Source organism: Cucurbita maxima, unplaced genomic scaffold (genome assembly GCF_002738345.1).
Source record: "Cucurbita maxima cultivar Rimu unplaced genomic scaffold, Cmax_1.0 Cma_Scf00003, whole genome shotgun sequence".
NCBI classification, from domain to species: domain Eukaryota; kingdom Viridiplantae; phylum Streptophyta; class Magnoliopsida; order Cucurbitales; family Cucurbitaceae; genus Cucurbita; species Cucurbita maxima.
Genome location: NW_019272019.1, coordinates 2,535,283 through 2,556,481, shown reverse-complemented (window position 1 = coordinate 2,556,481; position 21,199 = coordinate 2,535,283). Strand labels below are relative to the sequence as shown.

Genomic DNA, 21,199 nt, shown 5'->3' with positions numbered 1-21,199 from the left:
AAAAAAAAAAAAAAAAAAAAAAAAAAAAAAAAAAAAAAAAAAAAAAAAAAAAAAAAAAACTTATAAACTTTTAAAAGAAACATTAAAAGATTTAAAGATAATCTATAAGATGTTGATAGACGCTTAAAAGATTCTAGAGTATCCTCAGATTTAGGTATTGTTCCTCCAATCTTCGTAGTACCAAGTACTTCTTGCCGAGCTCTAATATAATCAGATTTATAAGTAAGCATCTCTTGTAAAATATGAGACGGCGGTCAACCATCCACTCTCGAGATTCATATGGATCATATATTCCGCGGAATATTGTTCTTGCCAAGGTTGTATATCTTTTTTCAGCCTACTCAAGTCCAATTACGTAAATCAATAGTTCAAACCGCACTCAAAAGTAGGGCATACGGATCATGCACTGGATCCATCCGCCCCGGAATCCAATTGAACCTTCCTCTCCACTTACTCATAACAAGCTTTCCCTCGATAGAAGATGGATTCCGAATGACATAATTGTGCGATTTCTTACTCGATCTTCAAAGAAGACTAACTTCTTGTTTATATATTGACGGTAATAATTTTTTTTATAAAGGTAAATAGTGATATTGTTACTTTTAAAAATTTAGAGGTATTTTTTTAAGCTTAAGATCTAATGGGTAAAGATATTTTCAAACTTTTTAAAAAATAAAAAAAATATTAATGAAACTTTTTAAAATTTACGAATATTATTACTATTTTTTAAATAAAAGTACAGGGTACTTTCTTTTATTAATTTAGCTCAAAATATACGTTAAAAATTAATTGATATAATTAAAAAAATAAAAGAAAATAAAAGGATTAAATTAAAAAAAATTAAAAAATTATAATATATATATATAAAAAAAAATAAACTAAATAAGAACAAATATTAAGCAAAAAAGGGAAAAAAAATATGTTTTAACAAAAAATTTCATAAATTATTTCAATAAAAAACCAGGGGCCTTCCCGCCACTTCACATGCACGCTGACGTAATCCATCCCCTCGCGGCATCTTCTAAGACAATTGAATCCTCGTTCAAATCTGGACCGTCCCATCACTCATCCATCCAACGGCCACGATTACGATCCGCGTACCTCAATTTTATTGGCTTATCTCACGAGACCTATCTCACTATATATACCAAATACTGTCTCCTTCCTTATCGTGATTATTTATTGCTCACTCTCTCTCTCTCGCGACCTCGCCGGAAAATTGCTTCCCATTTTCTCTTCAATTCTTTCGTTCTTCTTCACCGTCCAACAGATCTCAACTAATGGCCGGTAGAGGCAAAACCCTAGGATCCGGTGCCGCTAAAAAGGCCACCTCAAGGAGTAGTAAAGCCGGGTTGCAGTTTCCCGTCGGTCGGATTGCTCGTTTTCTCAAAGCCGGCAAGTACGCCGAACGTGTTGGTGCCGGTGCTCCGGTTTACCTCGCTGCCGTCCTCGAATACCTCGCCGCTGAGGTATGATATTTTGGAACTTTTTCCTTTTCTTTTGGTTTCTGTCGCTGTGAGGGTTTTGTGAAATTGAGCACGCCTTATGGATCTAGGGTTTCGAATTTTCCCCCAATTCGTGTCCTATTTCTTAATTCCTTCATAGGCGTTTGAGAATTAGATTGATTTTCTTGCTTTTGAGATTAACTCGAAGGATTCTTGATGTTTAGGTTTTGGAGCTCGCTGGAAACGCTGCTAGAGATAACAAGAAAACGCGTATTGTTCCTCGTCACATTCAGCTCGCTGTACGTAACGATGAGGAGCTCAGCAAGCTTTTGGGCGATGTGACTATTGCTAATGGCGGCGTTATGCCCAACATTCACAATCTTCTTCTACCCAAGAAAACAGGGACTTCATCTAAGAACGCTGGTGGTGATGATGAACCCTAAATTTGTCTGTAGTAGGAACAGATGAACTGAATCATTGAATGCTCTGATGAAATTTGGCTCCGGTCATGACAGTGCTCTCTCTTGCTCTTAGATTTTTCAATTTCCCCCCTTTGACATTATTTTTCTTAGATTACGGATCTTTGCTTATGAAATTTGTAACAGTTCAAGGAGTAGTGCTAGAACTTCTTTAGTGTTGTGAATATCATCATCATCATCATCATCTATTAATATCACCTCCTACTTGTTCTTCATACATGATCATGGAAATCTTGAACTTTGGTTGCCATATTTAGTGTAGAACCCTTCTTTAATATTGAGCTTTTGGGGCTCTCATGACATCAAAAAGGAAGATATATAACTGATAATCTTACACAATCTATATATACAAACTATGGTGAATAATGCTCCAACTGCCAAAAACTTCAAAACTAGATGTTTTTTTTTACAGAAAAACAAAGGTGATAAAACGTCAAGAATTCTAAGTGTGCTCTGGGCACATTGGCAATTCATGGAGCTTCTTCATATTGCTAAAGAATTTGCCTATGTCCAAAATGGAGCCTAACAATTCAGAGAGCTGGGCACCTTTTCAATGGCTGATAAGATAACCTATGGACTTTCATCATCTGAACTTGAACTTGAGCTACCCATCCGACGATCAGTAATTGCAGGGAAAATCAGCTGGTTTAGATTGGGAGGTGGGTGGCGTGGATCAGAAACTGGAGCTGAAGGGGGTTGGTTGGTATAAGAAGATGATGGGGGAGGAGGTGGGTGGGGTGGACCAGAAACTGGAGCTGAAGGGGGTTGATTGGTATCAGAAGACGATGATGGGGGAGGAGGTGGGTGGCGTGGATCAGAAACTGGAGCTGAAGGGGGCTGATTGGTATCAGAAGACGATGATGGGGGAGGTGGGTGGCGTGGATAAGAAATTGGAGCTGAAGGGGGTTGGTTGGTATAAGAAGACGATGATGGGGGAGGAGGTGGGTGGGGTGGACCAGAAGCTGGAGCTGAAGGGGGTTGATTGATATCAGAAGACGATGATGGGGGAGGAGGTGGGTGGCGTGGATCAGAAACTGGAGCTGAAGGGGGTTGATTGGCATCAGGAGACGAGGACGGGGGTGGATTGGTGTCTTGAGACGACGACATGGGTGGATTGGTGTCTTGAGACAACGACGTGGTTTGATTGGTGTCTTGAGACGACGACGTGGTTTGATTGGTGTCTTGAGACGAGGACGTGGGTTGATTGGTATCGGAAGACGAGGACGGGGGTTGATTGGTATCGGAAGACGAGGACGGGGGTTGATTGGTATCGGAAGACGAGGATGGGGGTTGATTGGTATCAGGAGACGACGACGTGGTTTGATTGGTGTCTTGAGACGTCGACGTGGTTTGATTGGTGTCTTGAGACGAGGACGGGGGTTGATTGGTATCGGAAGACGAGGACGGGGGTTGATTGGTATCGGAAGACGGAAGGGAGGGATTGATATCAGAAGAAGATGCTGCCTTTCTGTGTCCCTTCGCCTGCTTTGCCTGTTTTTTCTGTGCATCCTTTATCTCCCGGCATGTCTTATCTATCATTATCAAGAAATCTCGCACTATTACAAACAACCTTAAGCCCTCATCCTTCCCAGCATTTCCATGGAAGTAATCACCCGTGCTTTTCACCATTTCCATGATCTTTTTTTCTTCTGCCAAGAGAGCCATGATAGTAACCTCAGCATTCTGCACAAAGCTTTTCAGTGTCTGATGAAATCTACTTTCTTCACCTAGATTCTCCATGTCTTTGTTCAAAAAGTCTCTTGAACTCAACAGTCCATGGCCAAGTTTAGAAACGGTACCAGTCAAGGCATCGGCATCTATGGTCGCTGCTTTCTTCACATTCTGAAGTTCGCCGCTCAACCCCGACACGACCTCAAGACCCAAGTTACGGAAATGCTCGTCTGGATCGTGAGTAGTTCCATCCAGCATCTCCTTTGATGAGGTGCTTGAGAAGCTTTGGCTTCCAGTGGCATTCCTGGCAGCTCTTATCCCTTCTGTGCGGATTATCTCCTGAACTACAAAGTGTAATAGTGTAGTCTTCCCATCTTTTCCTTTCACATCTGACAATTTTAAGAGAGTGTCCAATTTGAATGCTTGCGCGCCACCTCGAAAAGTTCCATCGTTCATCCGATTACCCGTCTTAAGAACAGCTTCTAGCAGTTTGAGGAACAGCCTGCTGCTCTTAAGTTCCTTGCAAGCGATCTGTCCAGTTATGATGTAAAGTCGATACCAATCCAAAGTTAGTCAGGAAGTCCAGGGACGGAGGAGAAACAAACTCGTTCGATACTAATATTGACCTAACAATGATATTGAGAGTTCTAAGCACTAAAAAGTAATAGTGGCAAATGTTGTACCTCCAGGTTAACAAAGGACTCTTTAGTGATGGCGATGTCCTCCTGAATAGTGCTCATGAATAGCAGAGATTCCATCCTTTTGAAAGCAAATGGGATATCGACTATCGTTTTAAGGAACCGCTCGGCATTTCCGAGTTGAGAAGTCTCCCCACTGAACAGTCTAAGCTTGAGTTCTTCTTCTGGTGTTGGTGCCATCCTCAGTAAGTTCTCAAGAAGTTCAGCAGGAAGATCAGTTCCTGATACAGGTTAGAATATGATCAAGACCATATCATGAGAATATAAGATGCGCAATCAAAAAAAATTATGCATGCCACTGGGAAAATGGCTGCTGAAAACAGGCAGATAAGTAAGATAGATATGTTATGTAGATTACAGGGGCACCTTCCTTTTTACCGTCTGTAAGATTTTCTTCCCGCCACACGGTGTTCAATAACAATGACACGTGTAATAATTCCTACCGTAACAGAAATGGCACCACGAAACTAATTAGTAAATTTGTAACAGCCGAAACCTACTACTAGTAGATATTATCGTTTTTGGATTTTCTGTTTCAGACTTTCTCTCAAGGTTTTTAAAACGCGTCGGCTAGGAAGAGTTTTACTCTTATAAAGGGTGTTTCATTCTCCTCCCCAACCAATGTGGGATCTCATAATCCACCCCCTTCGGGGGCTAGCATCCTCGTTGGCACTCGTTCCCTTCTCTAATCGATGTGAGACCCCTCAATCCACCCCCTTTGGGTCTCATCCTCCTCGCTGGCACATCACCTGATGTCTAGTTCTGATACTATTTGTAACAGCCCAAGTCCACTGCTAGCAGATATCGTTCTCTTTAGGCTTTCTAGTTTTTAAAACGTGTTTGCTAGGGAGAGGTTTTCACACCCTTATAAAAAGTGTTTCGTTCTCCTTCCCAACCAACGTGGGATCTCACAAAATTGATTCTCAACCCAAGTCTAGGAGTATTGTGAGTATTGTCTTAGGTATGCCAGCTTTCTTGTTTTTGCATCATTCAATGAGCTAGAGATGAGAGGCTCCTATAATTTATAGGCTCAATAGGCTCAAGAAGTCAATATCAGGTAAGATTACCTTCATGAAGTGCATCACAAACTTCTTCTCTTGTCACATTCAGTGCTCGTAAAAGAATGGACAGATTTTGCGCTTTCTTTGCATCAATGATCTGAATGAACTGCTGTACAGGATCTTTTGATGATGGCTCCTTCTTACCATCAGTTTTGTTTTTATCTGCTGGTGCATATCCAAAAAGAGTTTCTATCATCTCCTCGTTGAATCTGTATGAATTAGATTAAATGCTTTCAGCAACTTGTAAAACTATTTAAAAGCAATGGTGGTGCAAAAGGAGTGAAACTTATAATAACATACTGGAAAGACCCTGCTTTTATCTGATGCCAGACCATGGTATTATCTGGGTTTGCAAGAACTTTGTCCCAGAAAAACGGTTTCAATTTGGCTTTGGGGACACCCGAATCTTCCATACCATTATCACCACCTAAAGCAGAACCCCTTGGAGGTCGAGGTGCATTTCCACCTTTGGGTGCAAATGGCGGTGGCCGAGGAGCATTACCACTTCCGGGAGGTGGTGGTGGGCGAGGGCCTGCCCTGTTGGCTCCAGGTGGTGGAGGTGGAGGAGGTCCAGAAGGGCGACCTGAATTTCCAGGAGGTACAGGAGGGACAGCTGAATTTCCAGGAGGTACAGGAGGGAGACCTGAACTTCCAGGAGGTACAGGAGGAAGACCTGAATTTCCAGGAGGTACAGGAGGAAGACCTGAACTTCCAGGAGGTACAGGAGGAAGACCTGAATTTCCAGGAGGTCCGGGAGGGTGACCTGAATCTCCAGGAAGTTCTGGTGGTGGTGCAGGTGGTGGAGGCGGAGGAGGAGTAGCCATGCTGGATGGAGGCTTAAAAGACTTGGGGCGTTCAGGAGGCAGGGGAACAGCCCTGCCAGGAGGAGGCTTCAGAGGAGGCATAATCTCTGAGTTGACTGGCACTGCTCCAGGAGGAGGTGGCAGCAAATTATTAGAACTCCCAGCCAAATTCACTGATCCAAAAGATGAATTATTGACAATTCCAGCAGCTTCAAAAGATGGAGGCCCCTGCATCGAAATACGTGCACCATCAGAGACAAGCTGCAGGCTACCATCCAAAGATGGAGCTCTCTGGTGTTGACTCAAGCTAGATGCTTGATTCATGTACTTGTCTTCCTTAAAAGAATTCCCGAAGGCAGAAAAATTTGGTGAAGAATCTGAAAGGTCATGGAAAAACGTTAAGATAAACTAAAATAGAGTTTCAAAACAAGCTTGTAAGAACACAGAATAGAGTAGTACTCACTTATGCTCAAGCTTAGGAGAGGCCTTGCATGATTTTCATCATTTTGCTTCATTCTGGAGCTAATACTATTATAGCATATAAAGAGCAGAGCTACAATAATAAAAGTCACTGTTGCTGTTACAACAACAGCAATGATAATTGTTTGTTGATGATCAGATTTCTTTTCTTTTTGACTACTTGTGCTAGAAAGTTTTATTGAAAGATGTTCGAGATCTGAAGATTTCGACACTTCTTTAGCACTTCGATGCCATCTGGAACTTAACTTCCTTCTAAAACTACCAGGCATCAAAAACAATGACTCCAGGTATGTGGGGTACCAAGCTTTAGAATTGTAGTCGTTTCCAGAAACGTGAAAATTCTTTCTTAAACAATCTAAAAGAGTTTGCTTCATCTGGGGATGCATGGCGCTTAGCATTCTGTTTGTTTTTCCTTTCGTCAGCACCTGACATTCAAAATTAATACCATTTGTGCTATCGGGTCTTTCTTCAAAGCACAATTCAGTACCATCTGCAGCTTCCTTTAACTGAAGCAAATCCAAGTTGCATTTAAACAGTAACAGCTCAGCCTGCAGCAATGTTTTGAATTTAAAATAAGTAAACCTCAGCTTAGGATGTGTGCAGATCTTAAGCCACTAATAAACCAAGAGACTGAAGACAGAAATAAACAAAAGTGTGAGGTACATATTTTTCTAACCTAGCAGTTGGGAATAACTATTTTGTTTTTAATTTTTTTTTGCTTCTAAAACGTATGTGGTAGGGTTGAAGACTGCTCCGAAAAGGTGGAAAACAAAACGATAATATCATCAGTACACAACTTTCGAAGATATAAAGCCAGAAAGAAATTAATAATTAAGGGTATGAATGCATATGTGAGATCCCACATTGGTTGGGGAGGAGAAAACCTTGAAGGGAAGTCCGAAAAGGAAAGCCCAAAGAAGACAATATCTGCTAGCGCTGGGCTTGGTCCGTTATAAATGGTATCAGAGCTAGACACCGGGCAAGGGGCCGAGCCTCGAAGAGGGGTGGACATGAAGTGGTGTGTCTGCAAGGATGTTGGGCCTCGAAAGGGAGGATTGGGGAGTCCCACATCGATTAGAGAAGGGAACGAGTGTCAGAAAGGACGCTAGGCCCCGAAGGGGATGGATTGTGAGATCTCACATTGGTTGGGAGGAGAACGAAACATTCTTTATAAGGGTGTAGAAACCTCTTTCTAGCAGACGTGTTTTAAAAACCTTGAAGGAAAACCCGAAAGGGAAAGCTCAAAGAAGACAATATCGACTAGTGGTTGGCTTGGAAATTCCTATCACTAATCACCAGACCCCAAGATAATTTCCTTCACATTATGCTCTACTCACTTATTGGGCTTATTAAATATAACACAAACATGGTGAAGAACAAACATAAGATCAATTATCTCCAAAACTAAACATAATTGCTGCACTTAATCAGTCTAAATAACATTCTAGAGTTGCAAGATCATATACTTTAAGCAAGGCTGCCTTTGAATCTGTCATTAACAGTTAAGGAACACAAAGGTTTAAGACAGATGAAGCTGAAATACGAACTAAAATTTGTTGTTCTAAAGAACATAAAAAGATATTAGTCTCATTCATATCATAAGCATAATTGCTCACCATCTCTGTGTCGATATCCCCAGTAATTGGGTCAGCTAGTTGACTCAGAATCAGCTCCTCTTCCTCGTGATCCTTCAAGCAAGTTGCTAAAGAAACACAGACAAGAATCACCAGAACAACCAAACATCTCCTTTTTGCAACACCCATAAGTTGTGGAAATGTCATTATAAAAGCATAATATCCTCACATTTTCATCTCTCCCCAACCCTAACTAAGATAACTCATCCAAACAATTCCAACCTTCAACAAAATCACCTCAAACTTTCAGAAACACGAATCCACGAAATCGCAGAACATCAAAACAAGAATTCCTGATTAAAAAAAAAAAAAAAAAAAAAAATCGCAAAACAGAGCTCGACGATGATCGATTCCAATCATTTATTCCAGAAACAATAGGATAACGCAAGCAGCCAAGGAGGCGATTCCATATTTAACGAAAAGATTGACAAAATAAGAGCGATGAAAGCCCCCTTACAAAAGACGAATCGATGATAATCAAGAGCAACAGACGCATTGGAAAGGCCTCCAATGGGACTCCGATTCTGACCAAATCCACCAAAAGAAGGTCGGAGGATTCGCCGACGCTGGAAACATTTGACCAAACGCGTTGGAAAGAAGGCGAAATTTCGTTGTTAGAGAGTTCTTTTGAACACAAGGTGCGGAAAACGAGACCACATTCAACGGTGGTATTGATTTTATTCAATTCGTTTTCTCTAAAACTTCTCAATCTAAATTCGTGGAGATTGCAAATCAGACATTTCCATTTCCTTCCTGAAAATTCTTCAACTAAATTTTGCCATTAAATCCACTTTTTTATTTTAAATTTTTATATTTGAATTACAGTTAAACTATAATGGATAGGACACTAGATATTATGAGTCGATATACTTGCTTTTTGATGAAATTTTTTATTTATTTCTTATCATGTTTTTGTACGTGTGATGTCCCACATTAGTTGGAGAGGAGAACAAACCATTATTTATAAGGATGTTAAAACCTTCCCTATTTTAAACCCTTGAACGAAAGCCCGAAAGAAAAGATCAAAAAAGACAATATTTGCTAGCATTAGATCTGAGCCATTACAGTAGATATAAGTTTTTAAATAAGATAAAGATTTGGATAATATGTTACTAAATTATAATTTAATAAGCAAATTAAAATTTATTTTTCTTCAAATTTTAAGTTTTTTTTTTTTTAATTAACAACTAAATGAATATTTTCGTCCATTTTTTTCTAATTTTTATTAATTTAAGATAAAATTTATATAACAAGAAATTTGGTAAATTTATACCAAATTAGAGATATAATTAATTTATCTTAAAAAAAATGTGAGATCAATTTATATATATATTTATTTATTTAGTTAAAAAAATATAAAAAAAAAGGAATTTATGACCTTTTTTTTTTTTTTTTTTATACACACAAATTGGTCGTTTTCTAAATTAAATTATTATTTAAAAAAATATATGAAAAAAGCCATCCACATGGAAAGGGCGTTTTCGATGTGGGCCCGCAATTTTTAAAAAGTCTCCAATTGGTCAATTTTGAATATACCGCGCCAAGGCGGAAACCGGAAACCGGAAACCGGAAACCTATTGCGTACTCCAAATTTCAACTTTATAAAATATCTTATTTATTATAATTGAATTTTCCTCGTTTCTCGTTAAAGAAAATTAAAATATCTCAAATTTATTTTTAAAAGATGATTTTTTTTTAATATACCGCGCCAAGGCGGAAACCGGAAACCGGAAACCTATTGTGCATTCGACAACCTTGGATTTTCTATCGAACACCATGAGCTTCATAATGTCGATTTTCGAACAAAATTTTAATTCAACAATTTAGAATTTTATGGGTATTTTTATTAATGGTCGATTTTTATGAAAAATAAAAGCTAAAAAAAATAAAAATAATATATTATATATATATATACCGAGACGTTCATCGATGGGGATGTAGCTCAGATGGTAGAGCGCTCGCTTAGCATGCGAGAGGTACGGGGATCGATACCCCGCATCTCCATATTCTCTCCCCTTTTTCCCCCTTTTTCCAGAAGTGGGTTTGGGCCAGATTGTCGTTCTTCGGCCCAACCATGATGCTTCCAATTTTCCTCATATTAATTTATTCTATTCCTTTATTTTATTATATCTTAAATAAATACATTATTTATTAGGATTTTTTTATTATATAAAAAAATTCTCTGAATATAATTTAATAATTAATTATTTAAATATTAATTGACTTAGTGAATTATGGTGAATTAATATCTTAAATAAATATAAAAAAGTGTAGATATTGACTTTATTTATAATTAAAGCCAATAATTTATTATAAAATATAAGAATTTAAATTTTTTTATTAAAAAAAAAACTATTTAAGAGAAATAGAAAAGACCTGCCGACCTTGTAAATTGTTTGATGGAGTCTTGGCATCTCTTTTATTTATTTATTTATTTATTTTGACATTTTCCAATTGTGACAATTTTTTTTTAAAATATTTCTACAATTATATATATAATCACAATTTTATTTTTTTATTTTACTATCATTGTCTCAGGTCAATTGTTTTTTAATTTTTCATTTTTTTTTTAAAAAAATCCATCATAATTATTTTGAAAACTCATTTCATATTATAAATTCAATAAAACCCGTCAGAAGTATCTGAAAGCTCAAGAAAACCCGTTAGAAGTATTTGAAAACTCATTCAACAACGAACAACATTTCAAACATATAAATTCAAGAAAATCCGTCATAAGTATCTGAAACTCATTCTACAGCAAAGAACAACACTTGAGACATTTCAATTCAAAAAAATTCATCATAAGTATCTGAAACTCATTCTATAGCAAAGAACAATACTTCAGACATTTAAATTCAAGAAAATTTGTCATAAGTATCCGAAATTTATTTAACAACAGCGAACAACATTTCAAATCTTATTAAGCCCTAATTATTATTAATTTAATCATCATCTTCTATCTAATCACCATTATAATGTTATAATTACCCTTTACATTATTTCATTTTATTTTTTAACGTTTATAATTGAACTGGTTAAGATATATACTATTCTCATTTATGCTCAGAAATAATTAAAAATTTACTTTAAAAATACTTTTGAACTTTCAAAGGGTTTCAACGGTTACGGTCCTACATTTTTTACCGCGACCAGCCTTAAGGGGAACTAAGCCCCATATATGTTTTTCGTCCCGACTTTGTGGCTTCGTTGAACCTTAGGTGAGGTTTGTCTTCGTTAATCGAACATCGCTTATGCGGAATCCAAGCTTATTCGACCACACACGCCACTTGCACGTGCATGTTCAATCATCTGCGACACATCTGACTTGCCTCTATACTATGCCAAGTCATTTGGCTCAATCTTGCCTCTGCTCGGGGTCAAGGTCTCTCAATGCACCATTGCGTCTCATCTTGTCATCTTGATCTCCATCGACATGGCTCATATGCCTTGACGCAATCCCGAGTTTCAGGGTGTCATTGGTCATGCCATTGAGAACAAGCCCGCATGTTGTTCATTTCATCGGGACTTCTCGAACATCCATCCATCTGGGTTCTATCGAGGCACTAGCCCTCCCGTGCCCATACCATGTTATTTACGGATACCGTGCCGAATAACGGGTGTATGTAGCAACCTCCAACATGCAGGTTGGGGCGCAATACCAACAACACACATGTGTCGTCCGGTACTATCCTTGAAAAACTCATTTCAAAGGAAGTCGTCCGAGACACCCGTCTCGACACGCTCGCCCACACTGTGCCACACGTATGTGCCACACTGTAGCTCACTTAAGCTACAGTACTCAGGAGAGGTGTTTTTTCTTATTTTTTTTAAATAAAAAAAAAACACTTTTTAAATAATTCTCATAAATTTTCAAAAATAACATTATTAAACTTTTAGAAAAAAAAAAAAATTAAAGGATATTTTTTATTTTTTTTTAGATAAAGTATAAAGTTTATAAGTATTTTTTTTTATTAATTTAGTCATATTACAATAATAACAAATATTCAAATCGAGAACTTGAATAAATGATTAATTAATACATTTAATTAATTAAATTCACATTATTTCTTTTAAAACCAATGTTATAAATTTTGAAGAAACATTGTTTTAATAATTAGCACCGACAATTAAAAAAAAAAAGGAATTAATTTTAATTTTGGAATATTAAAAAGGGCATCCATTAACATCAAAGGGAATAGGACATTAGGGATCTGTCGTTGTCTTTGTTCCTTTTGGTGAAGAAAGGTGTAGCTAATGCTTTTAAATAAGGACACAAGTCAATGTCTTTTGAGTTTCATATGTTAGTGTCGGCAGATTCAATTGTTTCAAAAAAAAAACATTTTTTTTCGGGTTATGTTCATTTCGATTGATCGTAGTTACGTGAGTATCGAAAAAAGTAGCTTGTTCTAGTGCTGGAATATGGCATAAGCAACTAAGTTAATTTACCGGAAAAACACCAAGGTTGGAGAAACACTGCTACCTACAAGAACGAATTATAATCACGTTGAATTCTCTTCCCGACCCTAATTACAGAAAAGCACGGTCTCGAAACTTTATATGACTTGCGTAACAATAGTTGGTATATTGGGTTTCAAGTGTTTGTAACTGGGACGGTTTGAAACAAAAGTTATAGACTCGTTCTTCGAGTCTATCACTTTCTGGTGTAATATTTTCTTAAAGAAAATTCTACTGTTGTAAATTTTGAATAACTTGAAAACCGATAATACATGTTAATCCTACAATATTCAGAGAATGAAGCTTCGAGAAGATATGAATATTTGACGTTTGTAGCTAGTTGTTAAATGATATTCAAATTGTCAAGTTATTCCAAATGCTCGAGCTTGTACTACAAAATCGAGTGAGAGAGAGAGAGAGAGATTATCAACTTTTGAAGATGGAGATTTGAACTTTTAATCGATATTATAATACCTAAACTAGCTGAACTATATTTTCAAGTTAACCAAATTTCAAAAGCTCGAGTATTTACAACCGAGCTATGTGATAGGGATCTTTCAAACATCTTAGTCGATGTTATGATACCTTAACTAATTGAACTATGCTCAAGTTGACAGACTCTCAATGATTTTTTTCACATCAGTAACACGTGAGGATAAAAAATTCAAAACACTAAAATCTCAGTCAAAGCTATAAGGGTTTTTACCGATCAAACTGTATCGACGTTGACAAATTTCAAAACCCGAACACGTACTACTAGATCGAGAGAGATAGTGTAAAGAAGAAGGCTTGTAAAGAGTTGCAGCTGAGCACCAAAAAATGAATTGAGATACCAACAACTTCTTCTTCATCGCCATTAGAGAAAAGTAATTATTATTTATTTAATTAATACAAATATTAATCTCAATTATAAAGTAATTAATGGCCTCCATTTGTATTAAATATAATAATAATAATAATTGTAATTTTCTTAAAAATTTAATCAATCAATTATTAGGTGAGGGAATTTTGTCTTTAATATATTATTTTAGAAAATTTATTTCTTTTTTGAGGTGGCATTGTCTTCTAAGTAAGCAACCATATTTATTTTCTCATTTATTAATTACTTTTTTTTTTAATCCAACCAAACATTATTTTTAATTTTTACTGTTTATTTTAAACTATTTTTTAAAATTTTAAATTTTACTGTAAGGTAAAATTAAACGACTATGAGATGAATTTAACTAAAGTTCAATCAACAAAATTTTAAATGTAAGGTAAAAATTTATCGTTTTTTTTTACCTTATAGTAAAAGTTGAGTCAATTTGAGCATAACTCAGTAAATAAAACGTTAATTGTTACTGAGAATCTCGATCTCTTACTTCTACAATTATTAAATTTTAAAAACTGAAACGAATGAAATCAATTTGAACATAGTTCAGGAAATAAATGGTTCGATCTCTTACTCCTCCCATGGTCAAACTTAGCTAAGAAATTAGTCCTAAACTAGAAAAACATGGGAAACACTAAACAATAATATAAAATATATTTAGCTAAAATCTTTATCCAAACAAAGATTTTCTTTTGTTTTTATATTTATTTTCTGAGAGCTGTCGAAATGGATTTATGGAATCGGCGGGACCGAAAACAAACGTGGCTTCATGATCTTCATCCCCTAAAGAACAACTCACATGCTTCCCATCCGATTCTCCAAAACCCCATTTAAAAAAATTTCCACTCTCCATTGATAACAGTAAAAAAAAAAAAAAATTTCAAAAAGGCCAGGAATCCGTGTTTTTCTATACCAAACAAGAACAACCCATGAAGTTCTCTGCTCAAAACGCCAAGATCCCACGATTTCCCCCAAAATCCCTCTTTCCGGCTAGGTTTTTACCAGTTTATACTCCAAATCTATACTCCTCAGAGCCCCATTGGCCATTTCTGTGCACCCCTTTGAGCCCCTTTCCTGCTCGTTCAAGCAAGCGGCTGCAGTACATATACATCCATAATCGTTAGCTTTAAATGCAATCAATGGCCCCACAACTACATGCTTAACTCTTTTTTTGCCTCTTCTTCTTCAAATATTATATTTTTTTCTGTTGATCTTCGCTTCAATCCTTCTCCCCATGTCTTAGATTCAGTATTTTCTTCCATTTTTCAAGATTTGAGCGATTTCCCTGTTCTGGGTTTCTTGTTTTTTGTGTTGTTTTTGCCTCTTTTGGGTTTGGATTATGATCCATCACCTCTCTGTTCTATCTCTTTTGGTAATGAACTGGGTGTTATAGATTAGGGGTGAGTAATTTTAGAGGCTATAATGGTTGGAACGCCGACTAATGGAAGGGCTCGGTTGGCCTTCTCGGTGGTTAACGGCGGACAGGAGCTTTGTCTTACCAGTACTCCGACGAGCATTGCTGGCTCTGATTATGGTGGCATTGAGTTCACTAAAGAAGACGTTGAGGCTCTGTTGAATGAGAAGCTTAAAAGGAAGGACAGGTTTAATCTTAAGGTCAGTCCCTCATTTTCAGCTGTTAAGGTAATTCAGAGCTGATACCATTTTTTTCTTAGATCAGTTCAAAGGGTTGCTTGAATTTGAGAAGTTCTTGGTGGCTATGGCACTTTTTGATGATACCCTTTTGTTGGCTTTCAGGAAAAATGTGATAACATGGTTGAGTACATTAAAAAGCTTAAACAATGCATCAAATGGTTCCAAGAGCTTGAATATAGCTACTTATTAGAGCAGAAGAAGCTACAAGATGAGTTGGAGTCCTCTGAGATCAAGTTCAGTGAAATGGGTATCTTCAAGATCTTGTGTTCTTGATGTTTTGTATGATTGTTAAGCCTTTTTTGCTTTTTATTGACCGTTTTCTTTTTTGTTGTTGTTTGTATTTGTTTTTTGATAGAGATGATAGTGAAGAAGAAAGAGGAAGAATTGAATTCGATTGTCGTGGAGCTTAGGAAGAACAATGCTTTTTTGCAAGAGAAATTCTCGAAAGAAGAATCGGATAAGTTGGTAAGCTTTGTATCGTGCTTTTAAGTGTTAGTGTTGGAAGTCTTGCTGTGTTTGTGAAATCCCATGTCGGTTTGGGAGGAGAATGAAACTTTCTTTATAAGGGTGTGAAAAATATCTCTCTAGTAGACGCGTTTTAAAAACTTTGAGGGGAAGCTCGAAAGGGAAAGCTCAAAGAGGATAATATCTGCTAGCGGTGGGTTTAGGTTGTTACAAATGGTATTAAAGACAGACACCGGGTAGTGTGCCAACGAGGACGCTGGTCCCAAAGGGGGTGGATTGTGAGATCCCACGTTGATTGGAGAGAGAAACGAGTGCCAGCGAGGATGTTGGGCCTTGAAGATGGGTGGATTGTGAAATCCTATATCGGTTGTGGAGGAGAACGAAACATTTTTCATAAGGGTGTGGAAACCTCCCTCTAGCAAACGCGTTTTGAAAACCTTGAGGAGAAGCTCAAAGAGGACAATATCGGCTAGCGGTAGGCACGAAACTTGAGGGGAAGCTTGAAAGGGATAGCCCAAAGAGGACAATATTTGCTAGCGGTAGACTTGGGTTGTTACATTGTTGCTTAGATTTTGATCGTCACATCGGTTGGGGAGGAGAACAAATCATTCTTTATAAGGGTTTGGATCCAAACCTCTTTGTAGTAGACGCTTTTTAAAAACCTTAAGGGGAAGCCCGAAAGGAAAAACCCAAAGAAGACAATATCTGCTAGCGGTAGACTTGAGTTGTTACAGTTGCTTAGATTTTGATCGTCACTGTCAGGCTGCAGTAGAATCTCTCACGAAGGAGAAAGAGGCTAGGTTGATCATGGAGAGGTCACAGGCTTCAGCCTTTGAGGAGCTTGCAAGGGCTCAACGTGAGCTCTCGAGTGCGAATCAAAAGGTAGAATCGGAACTGAACTGATCAATGTACTAAACACAACAAATGTTCTGACATTGACTCGTGGGAATTCTGCAGATATCGTCTCTTAATGAAATGTACAAGCGGTTGCAAGATTACATTACTAGTTTACAGCAATATAATGGCAAACTTCATACGGAGCTTTCGACAGCTGAAGATGACCTCAAACGTGTAGAGAAAGAAAAAGCTGCCATGGTGGAGGATCTCGGTATGATCAAGGGTGAACTTGCTCTATCTAAAGTGAGTATCGTTTCTATAAGATTCACCGTGCATTTTTACGGTCTGTCGTGAATCATCAATGTCTGGATTCTGATTATAGGCTTCTCAAGACGAAGCAGTAAAGCAAAAGGATGCTATGATGAACGAAGTTATGTGTTTAAGAAGAGAAATACAACAGGTTCGAGACGATCGAGATCGTCAACTATCTCTGGTTCAGAATTTGTCAGATGAAGTAGAGAAGTGCAGGGAGTCTACGGGAAAGTACTGTGAGGAGCTGAACGAAATGAAGGAAAAAACAAATGAATTAGAGGTTTTTACATTGATCCTTATTTGTTTACAAGTCGGAATTTAGAAGTCGTTTAATGATCTTTGAGTTCTTTTACAGGCAACGTGTTCTTCACAAAGTATCGAGCTAAGAACATTACAAAATCATCTAGCTGCTGCAGAAAACAAGCTGCAGGTTCGTAAACGACTTCAAAGACATCAAACTAGTTATTTTACGCTGAAAGCGTTTAATGTTAAGATGATCAAGTGGGTTTTGCATTTCTCGTGCTAGGTCTCTGATCTAACTGCAATGGAGACGATGCATGAATTCGAAGATCAAAAGAGGCTCGTACGTGAGTTACAACAACGACTTGCCGATGCAGAAAATAAGCTTATGGAAGGAGAGAAGCTTCGGAAAAAATTGCACAATACCATCTTGGTAATGCCCATGTTCTTGTCAACCACTGTATTGTTGATACTCACTTGGCTCTTTTGTAATACAGGAATTGAAAGGGAACATTCGTGTATTTTGTCGAGTACGACCTCTGTTACCTGATGAACGTTCTAGTCCCGAAGGAAATTTTATCTCGTATCCATCATCGGTGGAATCTCTTGGACGAGGAATTGATCTCGTGCAAAATGGTATACTTCTTATGAACAATATTCATGCCTACTGTACTGTTTTCGTATGATACGTTGCCTTCGAGCTCTCGTAATTCAATGTGATATTGAATAATGTCAGGACAAAGACATTCTTTCACATATGACAAGGTTTTCGCTCCAGAAGCAACACAAGAAGACGTCTTTGTAGAGATTTCCCAGCTTGTTCAAAGTGCCCTCGATGGATATAAGGTAATAATATAGCATCATCGAAGGATTTATTTCGATAATTTGGCCGATTTTCTTGAATAATCGGAGCAATATCTACCAACTTTTGACAAAAGAAAAAAAAAAACGAACTTGAATGGTCGATGAAATAGTTTATGAATCTGATTCGAGCACGTGTTGTAACAGCCCAAGCCCAAGCCCACCGCTAGCAGATATTGTCCTGTTTGGACTTTCCCTTTCGGGCTTCCCCTCAAGGTTTTTAAAACGCGTTTGTTAGGGAGAGGTTTCCACACCCTTATAAGAAATGCTTTGTTCTCCTCCCCAACCGACGTGGGACCTCACAATTCACCTCCCTTTAGGATCCAGTGTCCTCGCTGGCACTCGTTCCCTTTTCCAATCGATGTGGGACCCCCCAATTCACCCCCTTCGAGGCCTAGCGTCCTTGCTGGTACACCACCTCGTGTCCTCCCCCCTTCCAGGCTTAACCTCCTTGCTGGCACATCGCCCGGTGTAGCTCTGATACCATTTGTGACCGTACAAGCCTACCGCTAGTAGATATTGTCATTTTTAGGCTTTCCCTTTTGGGCTTCCCCTCAAGGTTTGTAAAACGCGTCTCCTACGGAGAGGTTTCCACACCCTTATAAAGAATGTTTCGTTTTCCTCTCTAACCGATCTGGGATCTCACAATCCATCTCCCTTCAGAGCCCAGCATCCTCGATGACACTCGTCCCCTTCTCCAATCGATGTAGAACCACCCCCTTCGGTGCCCAGTGTCCTTGCTGGTACACCGCCTCGTGTCCACCCCCTTTCAGGCTTAGCTTCCTCGCTGGCACATCGTCCGGTGTCTAGCTCTGATACCATTTGTAACAGCTCAAGCCCACCACTAGTAGATATTGTCCTCTTTGAGTTTTCTCTTTCGGGCTTCCCGTTTTTAAACGCGCCTCCTAGAGAGAAGTTTCCACACCCTTATAAAGAATGCTTCGTTCTCCTCCCCAACCGACGTGGGATCTCACATGTGCATACCAAAACTTATATTCTTCACTGTTAAAAGATTATTGTTAAAAGATTGCTTTCTGGAGGATATTAATTCAAGATAAGACAATTGAGTTATTTCATCAGACTGTTTCAAGTTCATTAGTGAATGCTATTTCTGTTAGGTTTGCATATTCGCCTACGGACAAACGAGTTCGGGAAAAACCTATACAATGATGGGTCGACCAGGGCTCCTCGAGGAGAAGGGACTGATACCTCGATCGTTGGAACAAATATTTCAAACGCGACAATCTCTTCAACTCCAGGGTTGGAAATATGAAATGCAGGTGATAAAGAAAGAACATCTATTGTATGTGTCTCTTCTGTTGTCATATTCTAGAACATTTTTGTTGAACTTCTCAACGTCTTCTAGGTATCGATGTTGGAAATATACAACGAAACGATCTATGATTTACTATCAACAAATCGAACAGCTCCAGACGTGCTACGATCAGAAAATGGTTCTCCTATAAAACCGTATGCAATCAAACACGATGCAAGTGGAAATACTCAAGTTTCGGATCTTACCATCGTGGATGTTCGTAGCGCTAGGGAGGTCTCGTTTCTATTAGAGCAAGCTTCTCGGAGCAGGTATAATAACTTTTGCATTCATATGGACTTCCACTAATGCTCTTAACCTGCAATGCACAATGCTCACTTTTTCGATGTAGCTATATATGTTCCGATTAGTATGTTATTTTCGACACAATGATGTCGGTGAGATTCCTCATCGGTTGGGGAGGAGAACGAAACATTCTTTATGAGGGTGTGGAAACCTTTCCCTAGCAGACACGTTTTAAAAACTTTGGGGGAAGTTCGAAAGGGAAAGTCCAAAGAGGAAAATATCTGCTAGCGGTGGGCTTGGGCTTGTACAAATGGTATCAGAGCCAAACACCGGGCGATGTGCTAGCGAGGAGGCTGAGCCCCGAAGTGGGGTGGACACAAGACGGTGTTTCAACAAGAACGTTGGGCTTTGAAGGGGGTGGGTTGGGGGGTCCCACATCAGCTGGAGAAGGGAACGAGTGTCAGTGAGGACGCTGGACGTTGAAGGGGGGTGGATTGTGAGATTCCACATCGGTTGAGGAGGAGAATGAAACATTCTTTATAAGGATATAGAAACCTCTCCCTAGTAGACACGATTTAAAAATGTTTATTTGGGAAGTCCGAAAAGAAAAGCCCAAAGAGGACAATATCGGTTAGCGGTGGGCTTGAACTGTTACAGTGTCGTTGCTTATTTATCATCAAGCCTCACCGCAAGTATTCCATGTTTACTTGATAGGCGTTCCTCTTAACTGCATTATATTTTTTTTTTCCCTTAGATCCGTTGGCAAAACCCAAATGAACGAGCAATCATCAAGAAGTCATTTCGTGTTCACTCTCAAAATATCCGGTATCAACGAGGTAAATTACGGTCGATCACCATTTATAATTTGAAATGGTTCCTCTACTCCAAGTTATCCATGAACTCACTCTAATGATTTTGCATTCGCTAGAGTACCGATCAACAAGTACAAGGCATTTTGAACTTAATCGATCTTGCCGGGAGCGAGCGTCTTTCCAAGAGCGGGTCAACCGGAGATCGACTGAAAGAAACCCAAGTAATTCATTGCTACTCTCATATCTTTGTTTTAAATTCCGCTCATAATCTTTTAATTTTCTTGTTTGAAATTAGGCCATAAATCGAAGTTTATCGTCTTTAAGTGATGTTATATTTGCTTTGGCGAAGAAGAAGGAACACGTTCCATTTCGAAACTCGAAGCTTACCTATCTTCTTCAGGTACTTGTTCATTCACAAGTCCGTGCTCTTAGACTGTATCTGAAATGTCATTTTCTCATATAATCGTTCTAATTCTAGCCATGTCTGGGCGGAGATTCGAAGACGTTGATGTTTGTAAATATCTCTCCTGATTCGTCCTCGGCCAGTGAGTCACTCTGCTCGCTTCGCTTTGCTGCCCGGGTTAACGCTTGTGAGATCGGTACTCCTCGACGTCTAACCAATACTCAACCTTAAGATTTATGCTCGAGCTTTGCCGAATCAATAGTGAAATATGAGAATGATTCTGACTTAGGCTTAGTTGTGTATAGCAAAAGAGATCTGATTGTATTAACGAAAGTAAGGTCTTTTTCCCCTTTTAATTATCAGATCTTGCTGCAAATTGTGGTTCTTGTTTGCCCGTCCCGATCGGTACCGTCTTGCTTTCCTCCTAGGACAAAATCCTGATAGTTGAGGTATAATTTATG

The 21,199-nt window shown here is 38.4% G+C and overlaps 3 protein-coding genes and 1 non-coding gene across 4 annotated transcripts; 3 read left to right on the top strand and 1 right to left on the bottom strand.

Annotated features, from left to right (window-relative positions):
- The first annotated feature begins 1,165 nt into the window (after positions 1-1,165).
- On the top strand, positions 1,166-2,141 carry LOC111476948 (histone H2A.6-like). The gene is made up of 2 exons (XM_023120833.1): positions 1,166-1,469; positions 1,670-2,141. Exons 1-2 carry the CDS (start codon positions 1,281-1,283, stop codon positions 1,886-1,888), a joined length of 408 nt encoding a protein of 135 aa, XP_022976601.1. The 5' UTR covers positions 1,166-1,280; the 3' UTR covers positions 1,889-2,141.
- Positions 2,142-2,226: 85 nt separating this feature from the next.
- LOC111476818 (formin-like protein 5) lies at positions 2,227-8,380 on the bottom strand. The gene is given in 7 exon segments (XM_023120635.1): positions 2,227-4,126; positions 4,279-4,514; positions 5,361-5,563; positions 5,655-6,534; positions 6,621-6,975; positions 6,977-7,185; positions 8,254-8,380. Coding segments are annotated over 6 exon segments (3,399 nt in total). The 5' UTR covers positions 7,070-7,185; positions 8,254-8,380; the 3' UTR covers positions 2,227-2,494.
- A 1,822-nt stretch (positions 8,381-10,202) lies between these two features.
- On the top strand, positions 10,203-10,275 carry TRNAA-AGC. Its single transcript has one exon. It is a non-coding gene; the product is annotated as a tRNA-Ala (tRNA).
- A 4,097-nt stretch (positions 10,276-14,372) lies between these two features.
- On the top strand, positions 14,373-21,114 carry LOC111476836 (kinesin-like protein KIN-14N). Its single transcript, XM_023120662.1, has 16 exons — positions 14,373-15,211; positions 15,353-15,497; positions 15,606-15,715; positions 16,478-16,597; positions 16,673-16,855; positions 16,935-17,144; positions 17,220-17,294; positions 17,391-17,537; positions 17,602-17,740; positions 17,841-17,950; positions 19,084-19,245; positions 19,332-19,549; positions 20,278-20,359; positions 20,452-20,556; positions 20,631-20,735; positions 20,814-21,114. The coding sequence occupies exons 1-16, from the start codon at positions 15,020-15,022 to the stop codon at positions 20,967-20,969; spliced, it is 2,259 nt and encodes a 752-aa protein (XP_022976430.1). The 5' UTR covers positions 14,373-15,019; the 3' UTR covers positions 20,970-21,114.
- The last annotated feature ends 85 nt before the right edge of the window (positions 21,115-21,199 follow it).

Coding starts and splice junctions, on each gene's coding strand:
- LOC111476948 (XM_023120833.1), top strand. CDS start 1,281: ATGGCCGGTAGAGGCAAAACCCTAGGATCCGGTGCCGCTAAAAAGGCC. Junction 1,470..1,669: donor TCGAATACCTCGCCGCTGAG/GTATGATATTTT, acceptor CTTGATGTTTAG/GTTTTGGAGCTCGCTGGAAA.
- LOC111476836 (XM_023120662.1), top strand. CDS start 15,020: ATGGTTGGAACGCCGACTAATGGAAGGGCTCGGTTGGCCTTCTCGGTG. Junction 16,598..16,672: donor TCTCGAGTGCGAATCAAAAG/GTAGAATCGGAA, acceptor GGAATTCTGCAG/ATATCGTCTCTTAATGAAAT. Junction 20,736..20,813: donor AGCTTACCTATCTTCTTCAG/GTACTTGTTCAT, acceptor TTCTAATTCTAG/CCATGTCTGGGCGGAGATTC.